Source organism: Ipomoea nil, unplaced genomic scaffold (assembly GCF_001879475.1).
Source record: "Ipomoea nil cultivar Tokyo-kokei standard unplaced genomic scaffold, Asagao_1.1 scaffold1509, whole genome shotgun sequence".
Taxonomy (NCBI): Eukaryota; Viridiplantae; Streptophyta; class Magnoliopsida; order Solanales; family Convolvulaceae; genus Ipomoea; species Ipomoea nil.
The window spans coordinates 2,307,918-2,322,288 of record NW_017617937.1 but is presented as its reverse complement, the minus strand read 5'-3'; the positions used below and the strand labels follow the sequence as shown (position 1 = coordinate 2,322,288).

The following is a 14,371-nucleotide window of genomic DNA, read 5'->3' as shown; positions in this document are numbered from 1 at the left end:
TGGATTTGTCAATTAAATCGGACCCAATCAGTGAGGTTTATCGGAAGTCATTTTCTTAATTTTCAACCACACCATAAGTTTTGGATTTGTCAATTAAATCGGACCCAATCAGTGAGGTTTTTCAAAAGTCATTTTCTTAATTTTCAACCACACCATAAGTTTGTAAAAACTAAATACAACTTTTTATATATATAAAAAGAGCTAATACCATCTGAGGTCCTCCGAGTATACTGGTTTTGTCACGTTTAGTCCTAAACTTTCAAATTGACCATATGTGGTCCTTCGACTTTCAAATTTAACCATTCGTGGTCCAAATTAACCACCCATGGTCCTTCAACTATTAAATTTTAACCAATCATGGTCCTTTCAAGAGGATCGCAGTTGGTTAAATTTTAAAAGTTGAAGGACCATGGGTGGTCAACTTGGACCACGAATGGTTAAATTTAAAAGTCGAATGACCACAGATGGTCAATTTGAAAGTTTAGGACTAAACGTGTCAATACCACTATACTCGGAGAACTTCATATGGTATTAACTCTATATAAAAATCACACCAAACAAAATTATCATTTATAAACTAATTGAAACTGTAATTTAACAAATAAATAATACGGAGTACTTAACTAATAAGTATAAAAAAAATATATCCAAACAAAGTTCAAGCTAAAACTAATTTCTAGAGTATAGCAAAGCAAGCTAGATAAAATGATAAATAATGTTGATAAAGGAAGATCACCTCAATCAAGCACCAAAATAAATGTTATTAAAAAAAAAATTAGTTTCAAAGTTTGTATGTTTTATAAAATATTTTTTAAATTTAAATTTTTATATTATTATGAAATATTTTGAATATTATGACAATTACAAATATTTTAATAAATTCATAATTTTTGTTTAATTTTATAATGTGTCTTCAATCTATTGATTTATGTTTTACAAAATTCATATAAATAAATGGAATGATTACATTTCGATTTACAAACTAATCATACAATATCCAAACTAATGTATGTTTTAATATAATTTTTTTTCTCAAATTTCATTTAAGATAGTTTAGTTCAAATAAAATACTTTTGGGCAGACCGGAAGCGGGTGAACCGGGCTTGTTGTGGGCTGCTTGAATGGTTCCTGTAATCCTGTCGTCTGTCATTACAGCCATTTCAGAGATTAGGTTTTGGAAGACCAAAAATCTCCGCGTTATTCCGCAGAAGAATCCTCTCAATTTTCTTCATTAAGGTATTCGTTTTTTTCTTTTTTTCAACCTCGATCCTATGCACGATTTATATGGCCAAGGCATGAAATTGTTGATATTAATGTTATCCCAAATCTTTCTGTGTATTTTTTCTTTAATTTGAGATTCTTATGTTAATTTTTTTTATAAATTTATAGAAATTTCGAATTAGACTTAAGACTCTCGGATTTTGTTGTTTTTCGCAAATTCACGAGGTTGTAGCTGAAATAAAATAGCGATGAATTGGTAGCTTAATAATTATCCTATACAGACCAATATTTTTCAATTTCTTTGATTTATGAGGGGAGCAGCAATTTGTTGTTTGATGCTAAAATGTGATAGAGAAGGGAGAAAGAGGAATGAAGTCCATTAAGTAGCAATTATGTCCTTGAAAGTTATATAGTTTTAGGCTACTGTTGACTTTGGGGCTTTGAATAGGCTGAACTATCCAATTCTGGAATTCCTTTACTAATTCTAAAACCTTGACAACCATTGCACTTTTGTTTATTGATGTAACATCTAACAATCGGAAGTCCTTTTTCTTTGTTTCAGGCCGGGCAGAGAAAGTTAATTTGCTGAGTATTTCAGGAATTTGGCTCACCAATGGAAACGAAGTAATGTCTTCTTTCTAGCGATTTATATTGTTGGCTTTCTACAATTCTTTACTATTAGTCTAGAAGCACAAATTGCTGAAGGTTAGAAAGTACTTTGTGAATAGTAATTTTTGTCCTGAAGAAAAGGCAAGTGATTAGAAATTAACTTTTGTGGAAAACTTGTATCTAGACTGGATGGGTATGTGTAGATTAATTGCACTTAGGCTTTTGTATGTTGTAGATTGTCTGATCCTTATTTAAGAAGTACCTTTTTTAAAGATAAAGGTATAAGGTAGTATTAAAGTAGGGAACGGAGCTTTGGATCAAATTAGATAGTCATAAAATCCACCGTGTTATGAGATACCTTTGTTAAAGATTTCATCGTATGGTCATATATTAAGTAAACATTTTCATAGATTTCTAAGTGTTTCCTCTCCTCTTGATGTGCTAGGGGTCGTGTAAGTTGGGATGAAGCTAATCTGGTGGAAATTGAGGCAAACAAACCAGTCAGGCAGAAAATAACTGAGCCTAAGACACCTTATCACCCAATGATCGAAGATGATGGTATATTATAATTTTTTCTTTTTATGCTCCATAATTCAGTCATTATATATATATATATATATATATATATATATATATATATATTCAGAACATTGATATTTTAAAAGTGTGATTGGATGCAAATATGCAAGTTTCATGTCAACCATGAAAACTATATTTCTTTGTCAGTCACGATTTCATGCAAATGTTTCATATGCTCCAGTTGGTTTTGTTTATTGAACTTTTCTCGTTGTGCAAGGTCTCTTTAGTATTCTTTAGATAGAGAACTTGATTATGTGCATTATTTTGTTTATCACCTTAAGAAAATATCGGTGCATTGGTTGTTAGTTGTCCTACTCTGAATAAAATTTTGCTTATATTTGTTATTTGTTGATCCTTACCCTTTAAAGAACTAATCATCAAGTAAAATTGCTGTTTGGATGCAAGATACTACCATATGCCACAGAACCTGGATTGCGTCAATTTCTTTGAATCTACCCAATCTAGTGTTTTTCCCATCAGTTTTACCCGATGTTAATGATTGTTGTAGGATCGTTGTCTCCTGTGCGGCATAGCTTTGACGATTGCCCTGATAACGGAATTCATGCTGAAGCGATACGGAGTGCATTGAATGATGTCGCATCTTCTAGTAAAGATAAATTACGACCCATTGGGTGGCCAGAATCTGACGATGAGGCAGCTGAAATGGATGAAGATGATGAAGGTCCAATTCAATGTCTTTAACCTATCCCTCGTAGTTCACCCTGGTCCGACAGAGTATTTGGGAGGATATAAGCAGACAAGGCCAAATGTTGGTGTGCACAAGGGATATACCCACTTTGGGCATAATCCCTACACTGCCGCTTCCGAGTTTTGAACTTTGGTCTCTTCTCCCAAATACTCCCTACTGAACCAGTGAGCTAAAGCCCGTGCGGGCAATCCCTTGTATTTCTTGTTTACCTTTGGCATGTTCTATTTGTATGGAAGACCATCCTGATTTTCATCTACCCCGTATGTCATAATCCTACTAGGTTCTGATTGGGAAAGAGGCAAGGTCTTTAGGGAACAGAGGCGAGTCCACTATGATGAATATTTACGAGTCAAAGAACTCCTTGGGAAGGGCTCCTATATGGAAGATGAATCTGATGAAGAGAACAACGGCGTGGAGAAGCAGGGTGGTAGGCACCATTCTTCGTCATCTTCATCCTTAACAGCTGGTATTAAGGACATAGAGATCAAGGAAGGTGGGCCTGGCATTTCTAAACGGTCTGCTGCACCCAACTAATGGAGCCTAGAAGCTGACCCAAAATAACTTCTCACTGTTATAGTGCCATTTTCATTACTGATGTCATTACAGTGCTTTGGACACCCCATTTGTGTGTTATCCATGTTCAATTGTGATAGTAGAATGTAAATAGACACTTTGCAATGTGAAAAAAGATTCTGGTTATCTCCCCATCCTCCATTAGATTTTAGTGTCAATGTTTTGCACTTAAAGTGGGAGGAGCACACTTTGAAATCATTATGGAAGGTTGTATTATTCTGGATTTTTTTTTTCTTGGTTTGCGATCATCCTTTGTTTAGATCTCTCCCTTCTGCTTTTGGTTTTGCTAAATATTCTTGAATACAACTCTGATTGCCCTGAAGCACTGTTAAACAATGAATAGTTTATATACACAGTGAATTACATGGGAAAAATAACATATTTGATCTTTGAGTCTATACCTGCTCAGGTATCTACTTAAGAAATGGGAAGATAAACTCATAGAAACATTGAAAATGTCAATATCTCCAAAATCATCACTTCAAAAATAACTAAAGAATTAAAAATAGACATGCCAATAACTATGAACTGGCTAACACATTAATCAACCCAAAATAAGGTACAAATCTATATCGAGACTTAGCAACCGCAATGTGAGATTTGTTTCAGATCGAGTCTTAGCAATGTGAAATCTTCACCCAATGTTGTGGGAGTTTCAACCAATATGTCTAGACCTAGTAGTCGCACTGTGAGATCTTCATCTAATGTTGAGTTTAAGCCAATATGGTGGTCTTATTGTATGCACTGTTGTGTTGAGCATATAACTATTAATGTGCAATCCGACTATTATCTTAGCCTTTTAATTGAGATCGAACACATGTTTCAATTTGGTATCAGAGCCGTACCAAAGACCATAGAAATATTTTTATTATTTTGAAGGTAAATATAGAAATATTTGAACAGCCCAAAACCACCTAAGTGAGAAGCCCAGCATGAGGAGCCAGGAGGTCCAATATGACCAATTCGATCAAACTCATCTTAGGAACTATGCTCATGTGCTTAGATCTTCCGCCATTTCGTCCCTTCACTGCAAAACTCTGTAAACATCAAAGTCTTAGGTGGAATCTGGATGCTGTCTCCATAATTTCTGAATATCATGATCGCTTCTTTATCTGCACTTGTATTCTCATCAAGCAGCTTCATTCTCCAAACCGCGCTTGCCTTCTCCCTCTTTCTCCTCCTCTACTTGTTCAAGATCCCTGCTTTATTCCTCCATGGCCTCTTCACCTATGTCCACCCAGACGACGTCAACCCCACTTCTTCAAACGGTGCCAGGGCTGCGATTCGACGGCCAGGTAGTGTTGAATCTGAACTCAAGCCCAGGAAAAAGTCTAAATTCGAGTTTGATGAAAATAAAGCTCAGATCTTTAGGCTGAAGCTGATTGACACCCACCTCCAAACAAGAATATATTTCAATGAATTTAAACATGTTTTCAATTCCACTGTTGTAGCTGTTTCCTGCTTGTTGCTTGACCGGTTCTTGGGGAAATCTGGAGATTCTGGGTGGCCAGGACATGGATCTGTGGTTCCGGTCTTTTTAGGATGTTTTGTTGTGTGTAGGCTGTTTGTTTTGATAGCTAGGACTGCTTTTGAGGGGTCTTCCTCCAAGAACATAGAGAGGCAATTGAGTTTTGTGATTGGGATTTTTGGGTTTGTGCTGGGGATATGTATTGTGTCTGGGCTTGTTCCAAAATGGATTCTTGACTTTGATTTTGGATTATTGGATGGGTTTGGAAAGCTCCTTGTTGCTCTTTTTATGGGCTGCACTGCTGGCTTCTTGTATACCCCTGCATTGAGGAGTGCCCGGGCCTTTTGGCTTGGAACCGATCAGATTCGTTGCAATTTGTCTATTATCTCTTGTGGATGGTTTGCAGGAATGCTTCTTTATGCTAACTATTTGATGATTACATTGACTTCATTGCTTTGGATTAGTCCATTTTCTGAACTACTTGTGAACAAGAATTTTGATCAAAAGCGAGTAGAGTATGCTACTAAGTTGGTGGGAAATGTGGGTATGCTGAGATCAGACTTGGATAAATTTAGGGTCTGGTGTTTGTTGGCTTCTGGTATTCTTCAGATCATGTCTTTGCGTTCGAACGTGCAAATGTACTTGAATGAAGCGGTGTTGTGTTGGTACCAGAGACTGCATTCCAGCAAAGTTCCCGACTTGGATTACAGCAGGGCGAAGGTTTTCCTTCACAACCACTATCTCTGTATTGCAGTCTTGCAGTTTTTCGTTCCTGCAGCTATGATACTTCTCCTCAACGCCTTATCTCAGACTGGTGATAACTTGATCTCAAGTTTCCCATGGATGTGTAGTTTATTACCTTGCTCTGTGCTGCATAAAGAAGTGGCTTTGTTTATGGCTTGGTGGGTTGTCTTTGTTTTGGCCACGTTTACTTCATCAGTTTTGGCTTTGTATCGACATGGAATTTTGTACGTTTCTTGATAAATATGTCTTTTGATCCCATCGTGCCACCAAGTTGTCTGGTCTTTATCTGGTTTTACTCGATCTGCATCATGTAGTGATAACTTGCATGTAAAGTGGAGTCACATTGACACTTTTAGGAGGCTTTTTTCGTTCTCCTCTACGTCTCCAGTGTCTTGAGCATATGTACACGTATCATAAATTCTTACGGGAAAGAACAAAGAACAATGCTTGCATTCGTTTTGCCTTTTTGAGATAGTCTCGTGATTCTTTTTTTCTGGGGTTTGATTATTTCCTTCCTGGTTGTTGAAAAGCGAGTGACTCTTGAAGATAACAAATAACAATATAGAATGTTCAGTTCATCTTTTCATGCAAAGAGAGGCAACATTTCATGTTTATAGCTGCAGTTGTTGGTATGATAACATCTAATCAAGTTGTTTATATGCACTTGAGACAGACTTTTTGCTGATATGTTGCTTGTATGTTTTTTGATTGTGGGGAACTCTTAGCATGGAGCATTGTTGAACAAGTTTCTTTATAGTTATAGTTCTTACTCTCCATTATCTGCAATGCCAATGGTATGCCATTAGCACACCACCCGTAGTCACTATTCAAGGGTGTGCACCCCGGCCCCCGCCTTATGACCTTAGCCAACAAAGAATTGCAAGGAGGTAAATCAGTCTAGGTTGTCCATAACTGATAGGTTCAGACCAAGAAGAACAATAGGTTGCTCCCACTGGAGTCAAATTTAGAACCTTGTGGTTACCAAGTCAACAGTCGAACCAACTTAACTAGGCTTATTTAGTTGGTTAAAACATCTTTTTGAAGCAAATTTTTATGTGGATTGGGCCAGATAGCAATGCATATTGACTCTTATTTGCTTATTTTGGACTCTCCTCTTGATGATATTTGACAAATCTTACTTACTTTTTCATGTATCAAGAAAACAACTTCAACTTCTTTAAGAAGAAATATAACTTCAGCTGAGATAGTAGTCTAACCTACCAAATAAGATCTCTCTATGATTCACCTGTTTTCAGTCCCTAACTCCCCACTTCCTAGACAGGTACATAATAAAAGAAGTATGCCATTTTGAAAGGTTTGCCAGCTGCATGATGCAGCTACCTACTCAATTATGGTCATGTATTATTGCAAAGTTGTATTTCATTAATTGGTTTATGTACTTTTCTTGATAGCTTCAGTTGTATTTCATTAATTGGTTTATGTACTTTTCTTGATAGCTTAAGTTATATTTCATTAATTGGTTTATGTACTTTTCTTGATAGCTTTACTCTCTCAACCTAGACAAGTATGTGTTGGTAACTTGGTTTTATGATTTTTGGATGATTGTGGGTTGGTCAAAACTATTGGTCGAAATGATCGAAAAATGGCAAGAAAGACTTAACACCAATAAAAATGACAGAATTCTTTTATTGTCTTGAATTTGCAAAAACTCATAACATGATCGAAAAATGACAAGAAAGACTTAACAACAATAACATGTTGGTTTTTAATATTCTCCAATTCGAGAAAGCTTTCTCAAAGTTGATTACTTTATTATATTTGAAGATTTGAAGATTTGAGCTAAGATTTTATTAATTTTAAGGAGCAAAACATTTTTTACTCAAATCAAAGTTCATTGTTGTTGTTTGTATTGTACTTACCTAGTTACCTCTACCCAAGGATCTAATAGGTCATGGGGCTGAGATAAATATTGAATGAAACTTACACACTAGACATAATGTTAGGTGAGTTAATTCAACTATAAATAATAAATGAAAATAACAATCACTTGTCCTTCTCTACTATTTCACTAATATTAATAATAATAATTCAGCAATTGTCAATACACCTAACTGTTACTGTTCTTAGACACAAAGGCTGCAACTTATCCCATGACCATAATTCTCCAAAGAAGTGAAATCCTGTTTCAAAAACAAATCAGAATAAAGCCAATCAGCCATAACTAACAATGATTTGAGCTTAAACATGGCAAGAAACTAAATTAAGTAGTTAATTTTGCTTACCTAAGATGATCTTGCTTGCTGTTACTCATCTCTGATTCCTTTCAAGAGCTTGACCACTTGAAACATGGTTGGCCTGTTAGCCGGGTTATCGGAGAGGCAAAGAGCTGCGATCTGCAATGTTTGTAGCATCATCGGTTTTGAATCCGCGTTGAGTATTTCTGGGTCGAGAACATCTGCAGCCTGGCCTTTCTTCGTCTTCTGAGACACCCAACCCACCAAGTTCCCGCCTTCAAAGTCTTTGAAATCAGGCCCGGTTGGCTCTTTGCCAGTGACCAACTCGAGTAGGATCACGCCAAAGCTATACACATCTCCCTTTGTTGTTGATCTCCCGGTCTGGCCATATTCGGGTGGGATGTATCCGAATGTGCCTGCAACGTCAGTGCTCACGTGTGTCTCACAGGCGCTGATCAATCTTGCGAGCCCAAAGTCTGCAACTTTGGGCTCGAAATCTTGGTTCAGGAGAATATTGCTGGCCTTGATGTCCCGGTGGATTATGTGAGGGGTGAAGCCGTGGTGAAGGAAAGCTAGACCCCGGGCTGCACCCACAGCGATTTTGAACCGTTTGCTCCACTCCAACACGTCCAGTGTTCCACACCGGTTTCTTAGCCAGAGATCCAAGCTCCCGTTAACCATGTACTCGTAAACCAGCAGTTTCTCATCGCCATAAGAGCAGTACCCGAGCAAAGGAACAAGATTTGGGTGCTTTACCTTGCCCAGGGTCTCCATTTCTGCCAGAAATTCTCGGTGGCCTTGTGTTTTGGCTTGGTTTAGCTTCTTCACTGCAACGATCTTTTTATCCGACAATGTGGCTCTGTAAACCGTTCCAAACCCTCCATCCCCGATAATGTTTGTCCTGCAGAAGTTGTTGGTGGCCTCGAGAATATCAACTAGCATCAGCTTGAGGAGCGACTGTTCAAACGTGGCAATGTTAATGCTTAGGGGCTCCTTCGATTTGCTGGTAGTTAAGAAATACATATGTTGATCCACCGAGCTATCCAGTTCGTCAGATTTCTCGGGATCACACGTTCTGCTGCTTTTGTTCAAGATCCTTAGCACAATAGCTACTGAAAGAGTGATGAATACAGTTCCAGCCACGACTGATAACAGTCCCGAAATACTTAGGGAATGTAATCTCCTATCTTGATTCCTCGTCGGGCATTTTAGATCAAGAATCTCACCACACAGATCCTTGTTCCCGGATACTGAAAGCTTGGAAAGGTTCTGACAAGTTCTCGGAATAGGCCCCTCCAATTCATTCTCAGCAAAATCCAAGGAAATTAAGTTGGTGAGACTGCATAGGGACTCAGGGATTTGACCCGAGAGTTGATTCCTCGACACATCCAAATACTCGAGCTGGGTAAGATTCCCAAGCTCACGGGGAATTTCCCCAACGAAATTGTTTTCGTGAAGATCCAAATATGTAACGTATGACATATTTCCCAAAGACGGTGGCAAGGCTCCAGAAAATACGTTACGACTTAAATTCAGAATTTCGACTCTCCAGGCTGTGGAAGTTGTGAAAAGCTCGTTTAAATTGCCAGAAAGGCTGTTATGCTGAACATAAAGGCCAACGAGATTTACCATGCTTGAAAGTGATGGGGGAAGCTCACCCTCGAGTGTGTTTGAGCTCAAGTCCAAGTGAGTAAGCCCGTGCAAATTCCCAAAACTAGAAGGGATTGGCCCGGAAAACTTGTTGCCCGTCAAATTCAACTTCACTAAACCGCCCAAGCTACCTAGGCTTTCAGGTATTGCCCCGGTAAGCTGATTGTTTCCCAGATAGAAGCCCTGCAGCTTTAGAGAGTGACCAAACTCCTTCGGGATATCACCTTTCAGAAAATTCCCGGTCAAGTCTAAAGTCGTGAGGTTTGGCAATTGAGCAAGCGAGCTTGGAATCTGCCCAGAAAGCATGTTATTGCTGAGCAAAAGACCCACGATGACCACACAGCTTGCTAGCTCTTCCGGTATTGTGCCAGACAATTTATTATACGAAAGATCATAAACCCCACGATGCTGAACATAACTTGAATCCGAGATGGTAGCTTGGCGAAAATACTTGGAGTTCTTGAAAGGAATAGCCCCGGTAAGATGATTGTGCGAGAGAACCAAGCATTGTAGCTGAGGCAACTCAGCAAGCTCCTCCGCGATTTCACCATTGAGCATGTTGTTCCCGAGATCCAACGTTGAAAGGGCAATGCAATTCCCGAGCTCAGCAGGTATAGCCCCTTCAAGGAGATTCGAATTCAAATTCAACACAGAAAGAGACGTCAAGCTCCCAATAGCCTCGGGAATTCTCCCCCTTATCCTGTTGTTACTAAGAACAAGCCTCTGCAATAACTTAGCATTCCCAATCTCCACTGGAAGCGTTCCCTCGAGGCGGTTATTTGCAGCAGAGATCTCCATTAAGCTCGTCGAATCCCACAAACTCACCGGGATAGAACCAGTAAAATTATTCGAGTCCAATTCAAGAACCACGAGAGGAAGCTCCGAAAGGTACCCGGGAATCACCCCGTGGATCTGGTTATTCACCAATGCCAACTGAGTCAAGTTACCACACTTCACAAAAGCCTCGGCTATAGTCCCGGACAGAAAATTACTCCCAAGATCAACATATGTAAGGCCAACAGCATTGCATAACTCCATAGGAACTGGACCACTAAGCAAGTTATTGTTCAGACTAATCGAAGTTAACATAGAGCAATTCCCAATCTCGGGTGGAATTCTTCCAGAAAACCGGTTACTCGAAAGCAAGAGGGAATCAATCTGAGTCCATTTGCCCAGCCAAGAAGGCAATGGACCTGAAAGCTGATTCTCTTCCACAGAGAAAGTTAACAACTGCAATTCTGCAAGCTCCTCAGGCAATGTTCCAGAGAGAGAGTTAAAAGACAGGACAAGTGTCTTCAACCTTGTACAATTTCCAAGATTGGGTGGTATATAACCAGTTAGCTGGGAGGCCACTAGGTTGAGAATTGTTAAATTTTGAAGCTGCCCTATATTGTCTGGGATTGAACACTTCAATGGGTTGTAAGATAAGTCAAGTTTGGTTAAAGACTTGAGCTTTGAGAAGGATTCTGGGAATGGACCAGTGAGTGAACATGAAGGTGAATAGAAGTTCTGGAGGCTGGAAAGTTCACCGATTTCTTCCGGGAACTGGCCGGAGAAATGGTTGATGCCGATGTAAAGATCCGTTAGGGTGGTCATGGTTCCGATTTCCGGCGGAATTTCGCCGGAGAGGGAATTGTTGGAGACGTCCAAAGAGGTTAGAGACTGAAGCTTAGTGAATAGAGATGGAGAGAGAGAACCTGAGAGAAGATTGCTCCCCAAGGCCAGGACTCGGAGGTGAGTTAGGTTGCCGAGTTGGGTGGGTATGCTCCCGGAGAACCCATTGCCGGAAAGGTCCAGCGACCGGAGTCTCCCCAAGTTTCCCAGCTCCGGCGGTATTTTCCCGGAGAAAAGATTGGGCCCGAGATTAACCAGCTCCAACTGAGTCAACTCTCCTATTTGGCCGGGCAACTCGCCGGACAACTGATTTTCCCCCACGTCCAAAGCTCTAAGCTCCCTTAACGCAGCGATTTCCGGCGAAACTTCCCCATACAAAAGATTCGACGAGAGGTCAAGAACAACAAGCCTGGAAAGAGAGAAGAGAGAAGAACCCAAAGGTCCCCGGAGAAACCGAGCCTTGAGAACGAGCGAGAAAACCTCGCCATTCCGGCAAACAACTCCGTCCCAGCGACAATGAGGAGTAACAGGCGTCCAAGAAGAAAGAGCCTCAGGGTTGTGAAGGGAAGCTTTAAAAGAAAGCAAGCAATCCCTGTCGACAATGGCGGCTTTAGGGCTCTGAAAACAGAGGTGAATGAAGAGAATGGCAATGGTAACCCCAATCGCCATGGCCATCAGGTCTTGGAACTCATACAAAAGAAAAGGGTTGACAGAGTGGTAGTACAGAAACGCAAATGAAACTGGTAGATAATTAAGGGAACTCTGAGTGTCCACTTCACATAATCACATCAATAAGTCATAGCAGTGGCAGGGGGAGAGAGAGAAGAAGAAGAAAGAGGGATTCACAAGAAAGAGATGGTTAAAGTTGGCAGCTTTATTAAGAGGAGAGAGACCAGTCTTGAAGAACAAATACCGTACATGAAACCGATGGTGAATGTAGATTAAAAGTGCAAAATAATTATTTATATTTGAAAGGGGTATTTACGTTTTTTATATTTTAATAAATATTACATTAACCTTCCATTAAGACTAATTCCGATAATCAAAGGATGACAAACCATTCTTCTATTAGTGTGAATTTTAAGGTAACAACCCCAAACCAACAAAGCGAATAAGCATCATGTCATGTTTGTGTCGGATAGGACTCTTATCTGCACAAAAATTAACTTGAAACATTGTGATTATCCAACCAACTTGATTGGGTTGTCACATGTCTACCACCAAATTCAACTCCCATAATTCCGTCTTGAAAAGAATCAAGTTGTGTTATTCCTCATCTACCCGAATATGCTAGGATATGTAGACGATATCATTACTTATAACTAACAAACTAAATTAAGGACTAACCTCGTCAAAAATATTGGGGGTCTAGTGATTTGGATTAAGTTTATTGTGTGTAGGAGTGTACAAGTTAATGTTGAGTCTAAAAGTTAAATTGGCTCAATTTACTTCTTCATTGACCTATAAATAGGTTCACGAGTCAAATATATAGTCTCGTTAAATTAAAAATTTTAGAATAATATTAATAATAAAATGAAATTGGAATTAAGTTGGAGGGGTAATATGGGAAACAATGAGTAAATATATTTGACTTGTTGAGATATTGCATATTGATGGGAGGGGAGGAGAGGGGTCCAGAGTATGGAGGGGATTTTAGAGGGAAGTCAAAACTAACTTGGCCGAGAATTTTGCTGCAAGTATGGATTTGTTCTCTTCTGCACTTTTTATTTTTTAATGGTAAAAAAAGCTAAGGGACGTTGTCTCTTCACAGGATGCATAAATGCAACCTAGCAGATCCTGACCCCTAGAAACGGAACCAGCTGTGTATGGCAAAATAAAAAAATTTTGAACGAAATTTGATCGACACAAAGTGATGTGCCGAGGATAGAAGCTTGGAGGTGGTGGCCGGAGGTGGAGCGACGGTTCTTTCAGATGAGTTTGTCGACATTTTGGTTGAGTTGGAGGGAAAATAGGAGGATCTAACCTAAGGCAGAACTGATACCAGATGAGAAGATTGACTTTCAATTCAGTTACAAAAGATAGATGTTACAATACTAAAGAGGTTAGGAAACGTAAACCTCTCTTAACTAATAGACTAGTTTAAGTCAAACAATCTAACACCACACAATTATTAACCTATTACAATAATGAAATAATAAGAAGAATAATAACATTATTAACAATCTCTTCATATATATGTGTGTGCACTTTAATTTTCATAAATCTCCGTCAAACATCATAAGAAAAGACGAGTTGTATTCTACCAACTTCACCAAATGTTTTGTCTTCTTCACTATCTTTCTTATCCACTTTAAGCTTTTAATCTCTTGGATAATTGTACATTTTTATAAGGTATTGAGCTAGTTAAAAGTTTAGTGAATGATTAAGCTAATGTAAAAGAATATGCATGGGTGAATGAGGAGACATGTAAAGATCTAGCAAAGGCTATCAACTAGCTAGGCTAGACCAGATAGGTGAGACTTAAAAGATCGATCTAGGAGTTACAGTGCACGGCTTGATGATATTGTCCTAATATAATAGTGGGGTGTGATTGTCACAACTTTACATGCAAGACGCTTTGAGACCATCACTCTCCTATACAATCGAGAGTTGCTAATGGATGAGCATCCCTACACGAGGCTATGTGGTTGAGGACAACCACTCAATGTGAGCATGACCCTGCTAGTCCGAGACACACGAATAAAACATATTTGATTGAGATAAGTGATCGATTAATCGATCGAAATAAGGTGGCAATTAACCGTTATTAAAAATAAGTTAGAGATAGTGATGTTATTTAATGCATGTTAGACAATGTGTCATAATGGGAAAGTGTGAACTTACACCAACTTTTGGCCTAAACTCTAAAATTTGCAGATCATAACATATATTATTGAAATTAACGTACATGCTTTTGGAAGTCTTAAGTCATGCATGCCATCTATTCTGACAATCATCACGTACTCTTCAATAAACAAACAACTTAGCATTCATCTCTCAATTTTCTTG

The 14,371-nt window shown here is 38.9% G+C and overlaps 2 protein-coding genes across 5 annotated transcripts; one reads left to right on the top strand and one right to left on the bottom strand.

Moving 5' to 3' along the window:
• The first annotated feature begins 1,129 nt into the window (after positions 1-1,129).
• On the top strand, positions 1,130-3,925 carry LOC109189134 (protein GLC8). 2 transcript variants are annotated; one of them, XM_019339891.1, is made up of 5 exons: positions 1,130-1,236; positions 1,784-1,845; positions 2,276-2,388; positions 2,918-3,091; positions 3,399-3,925. In XM_019339891.1, the coding sequence occupies exons 2-5, from the start codon at positions 1,835-1,837 to the stop codon at positions 3,650-3,652; spliced, it is 552 nt and encodes a 183-aa protein (XP_019195436.1). In that variant the 5' UTR covers positions 1,130-1,236; positions 1,784-1,834; the 3' UTR covers positions 3,653-3,925. The 2 variants fall into 2 exon arrangements, with proteins under 2 accessions (XP_019195436.1, XP_019195437.1); XM_019339892.1 differs by having other exon boundaries at positions 1,149-1,236; positions 1,789-1,845.
• A 3,908-nt stretch (positions 3,926-7,833) lies between these two features.
• Positions 7,834-12,182, bottom strand: LOC109189133 (leucine-rich repeat receptor protein kinase EMS1). Of its 3 annotated transcripts, none has more exons than XM_019339888.1 (2): positions 8,147-12,182; positions 7,834-8,044 (listed from the first exon to the last, which is right to left on the bottom strand). In XM_019339888.1, the coding sequence occupies exon 1, from the start codon at positions 12,035-12,037 to the stop codon at positions 8,168-8,170; it is 3,870 nt and encodes a 1,289-aa protein (XP_019195433.1). In that variant the 5' UTR covers positions 12,038-12,182; the 3' UTR covers positions 7,834-8,044; positions 8,147-8,167. The 3 variants fall into 3 exon arrangements, with proteins under 3 accessions (XP_019195433.1, XP_019195434.1, XP_019195435.1); XM_019339889.1 differs by having other exon boundaries at positions 8,165-12,182; XM_019339890.1 differs by having other exon boundaries at positions 7,834-8,049; positions 8,170-12,182.
• Between the last annotated feature and the right edge of the window lie 2,189 nt (positions 12,183-14,371).

Coding starts and splice junctions, on each gene's coding strand:
- LOC109189134 (XM_019339891.1), top strand. Junction 2,389..2,917: donor CCCAATGATCGAAGATGATG/GTATATTATAAT, acceptor TGATTGTTGTAG/GATCGTTGTCTCCTGTGCGG. Junction 3,092..3,398: donor AATGGATGAAGATGATGAAG/GTCCAATTCAAT, acceptor TAATCCTACTAG/GTTCTGATTGGGAAAGAGGC.
- LOC109189133 (XM_019339888.1), bottom strand. CDS start 12,037: ATGGCCATGGCGATTGGGGTTACCATTGCCATTCTCTTCATTCACCTC.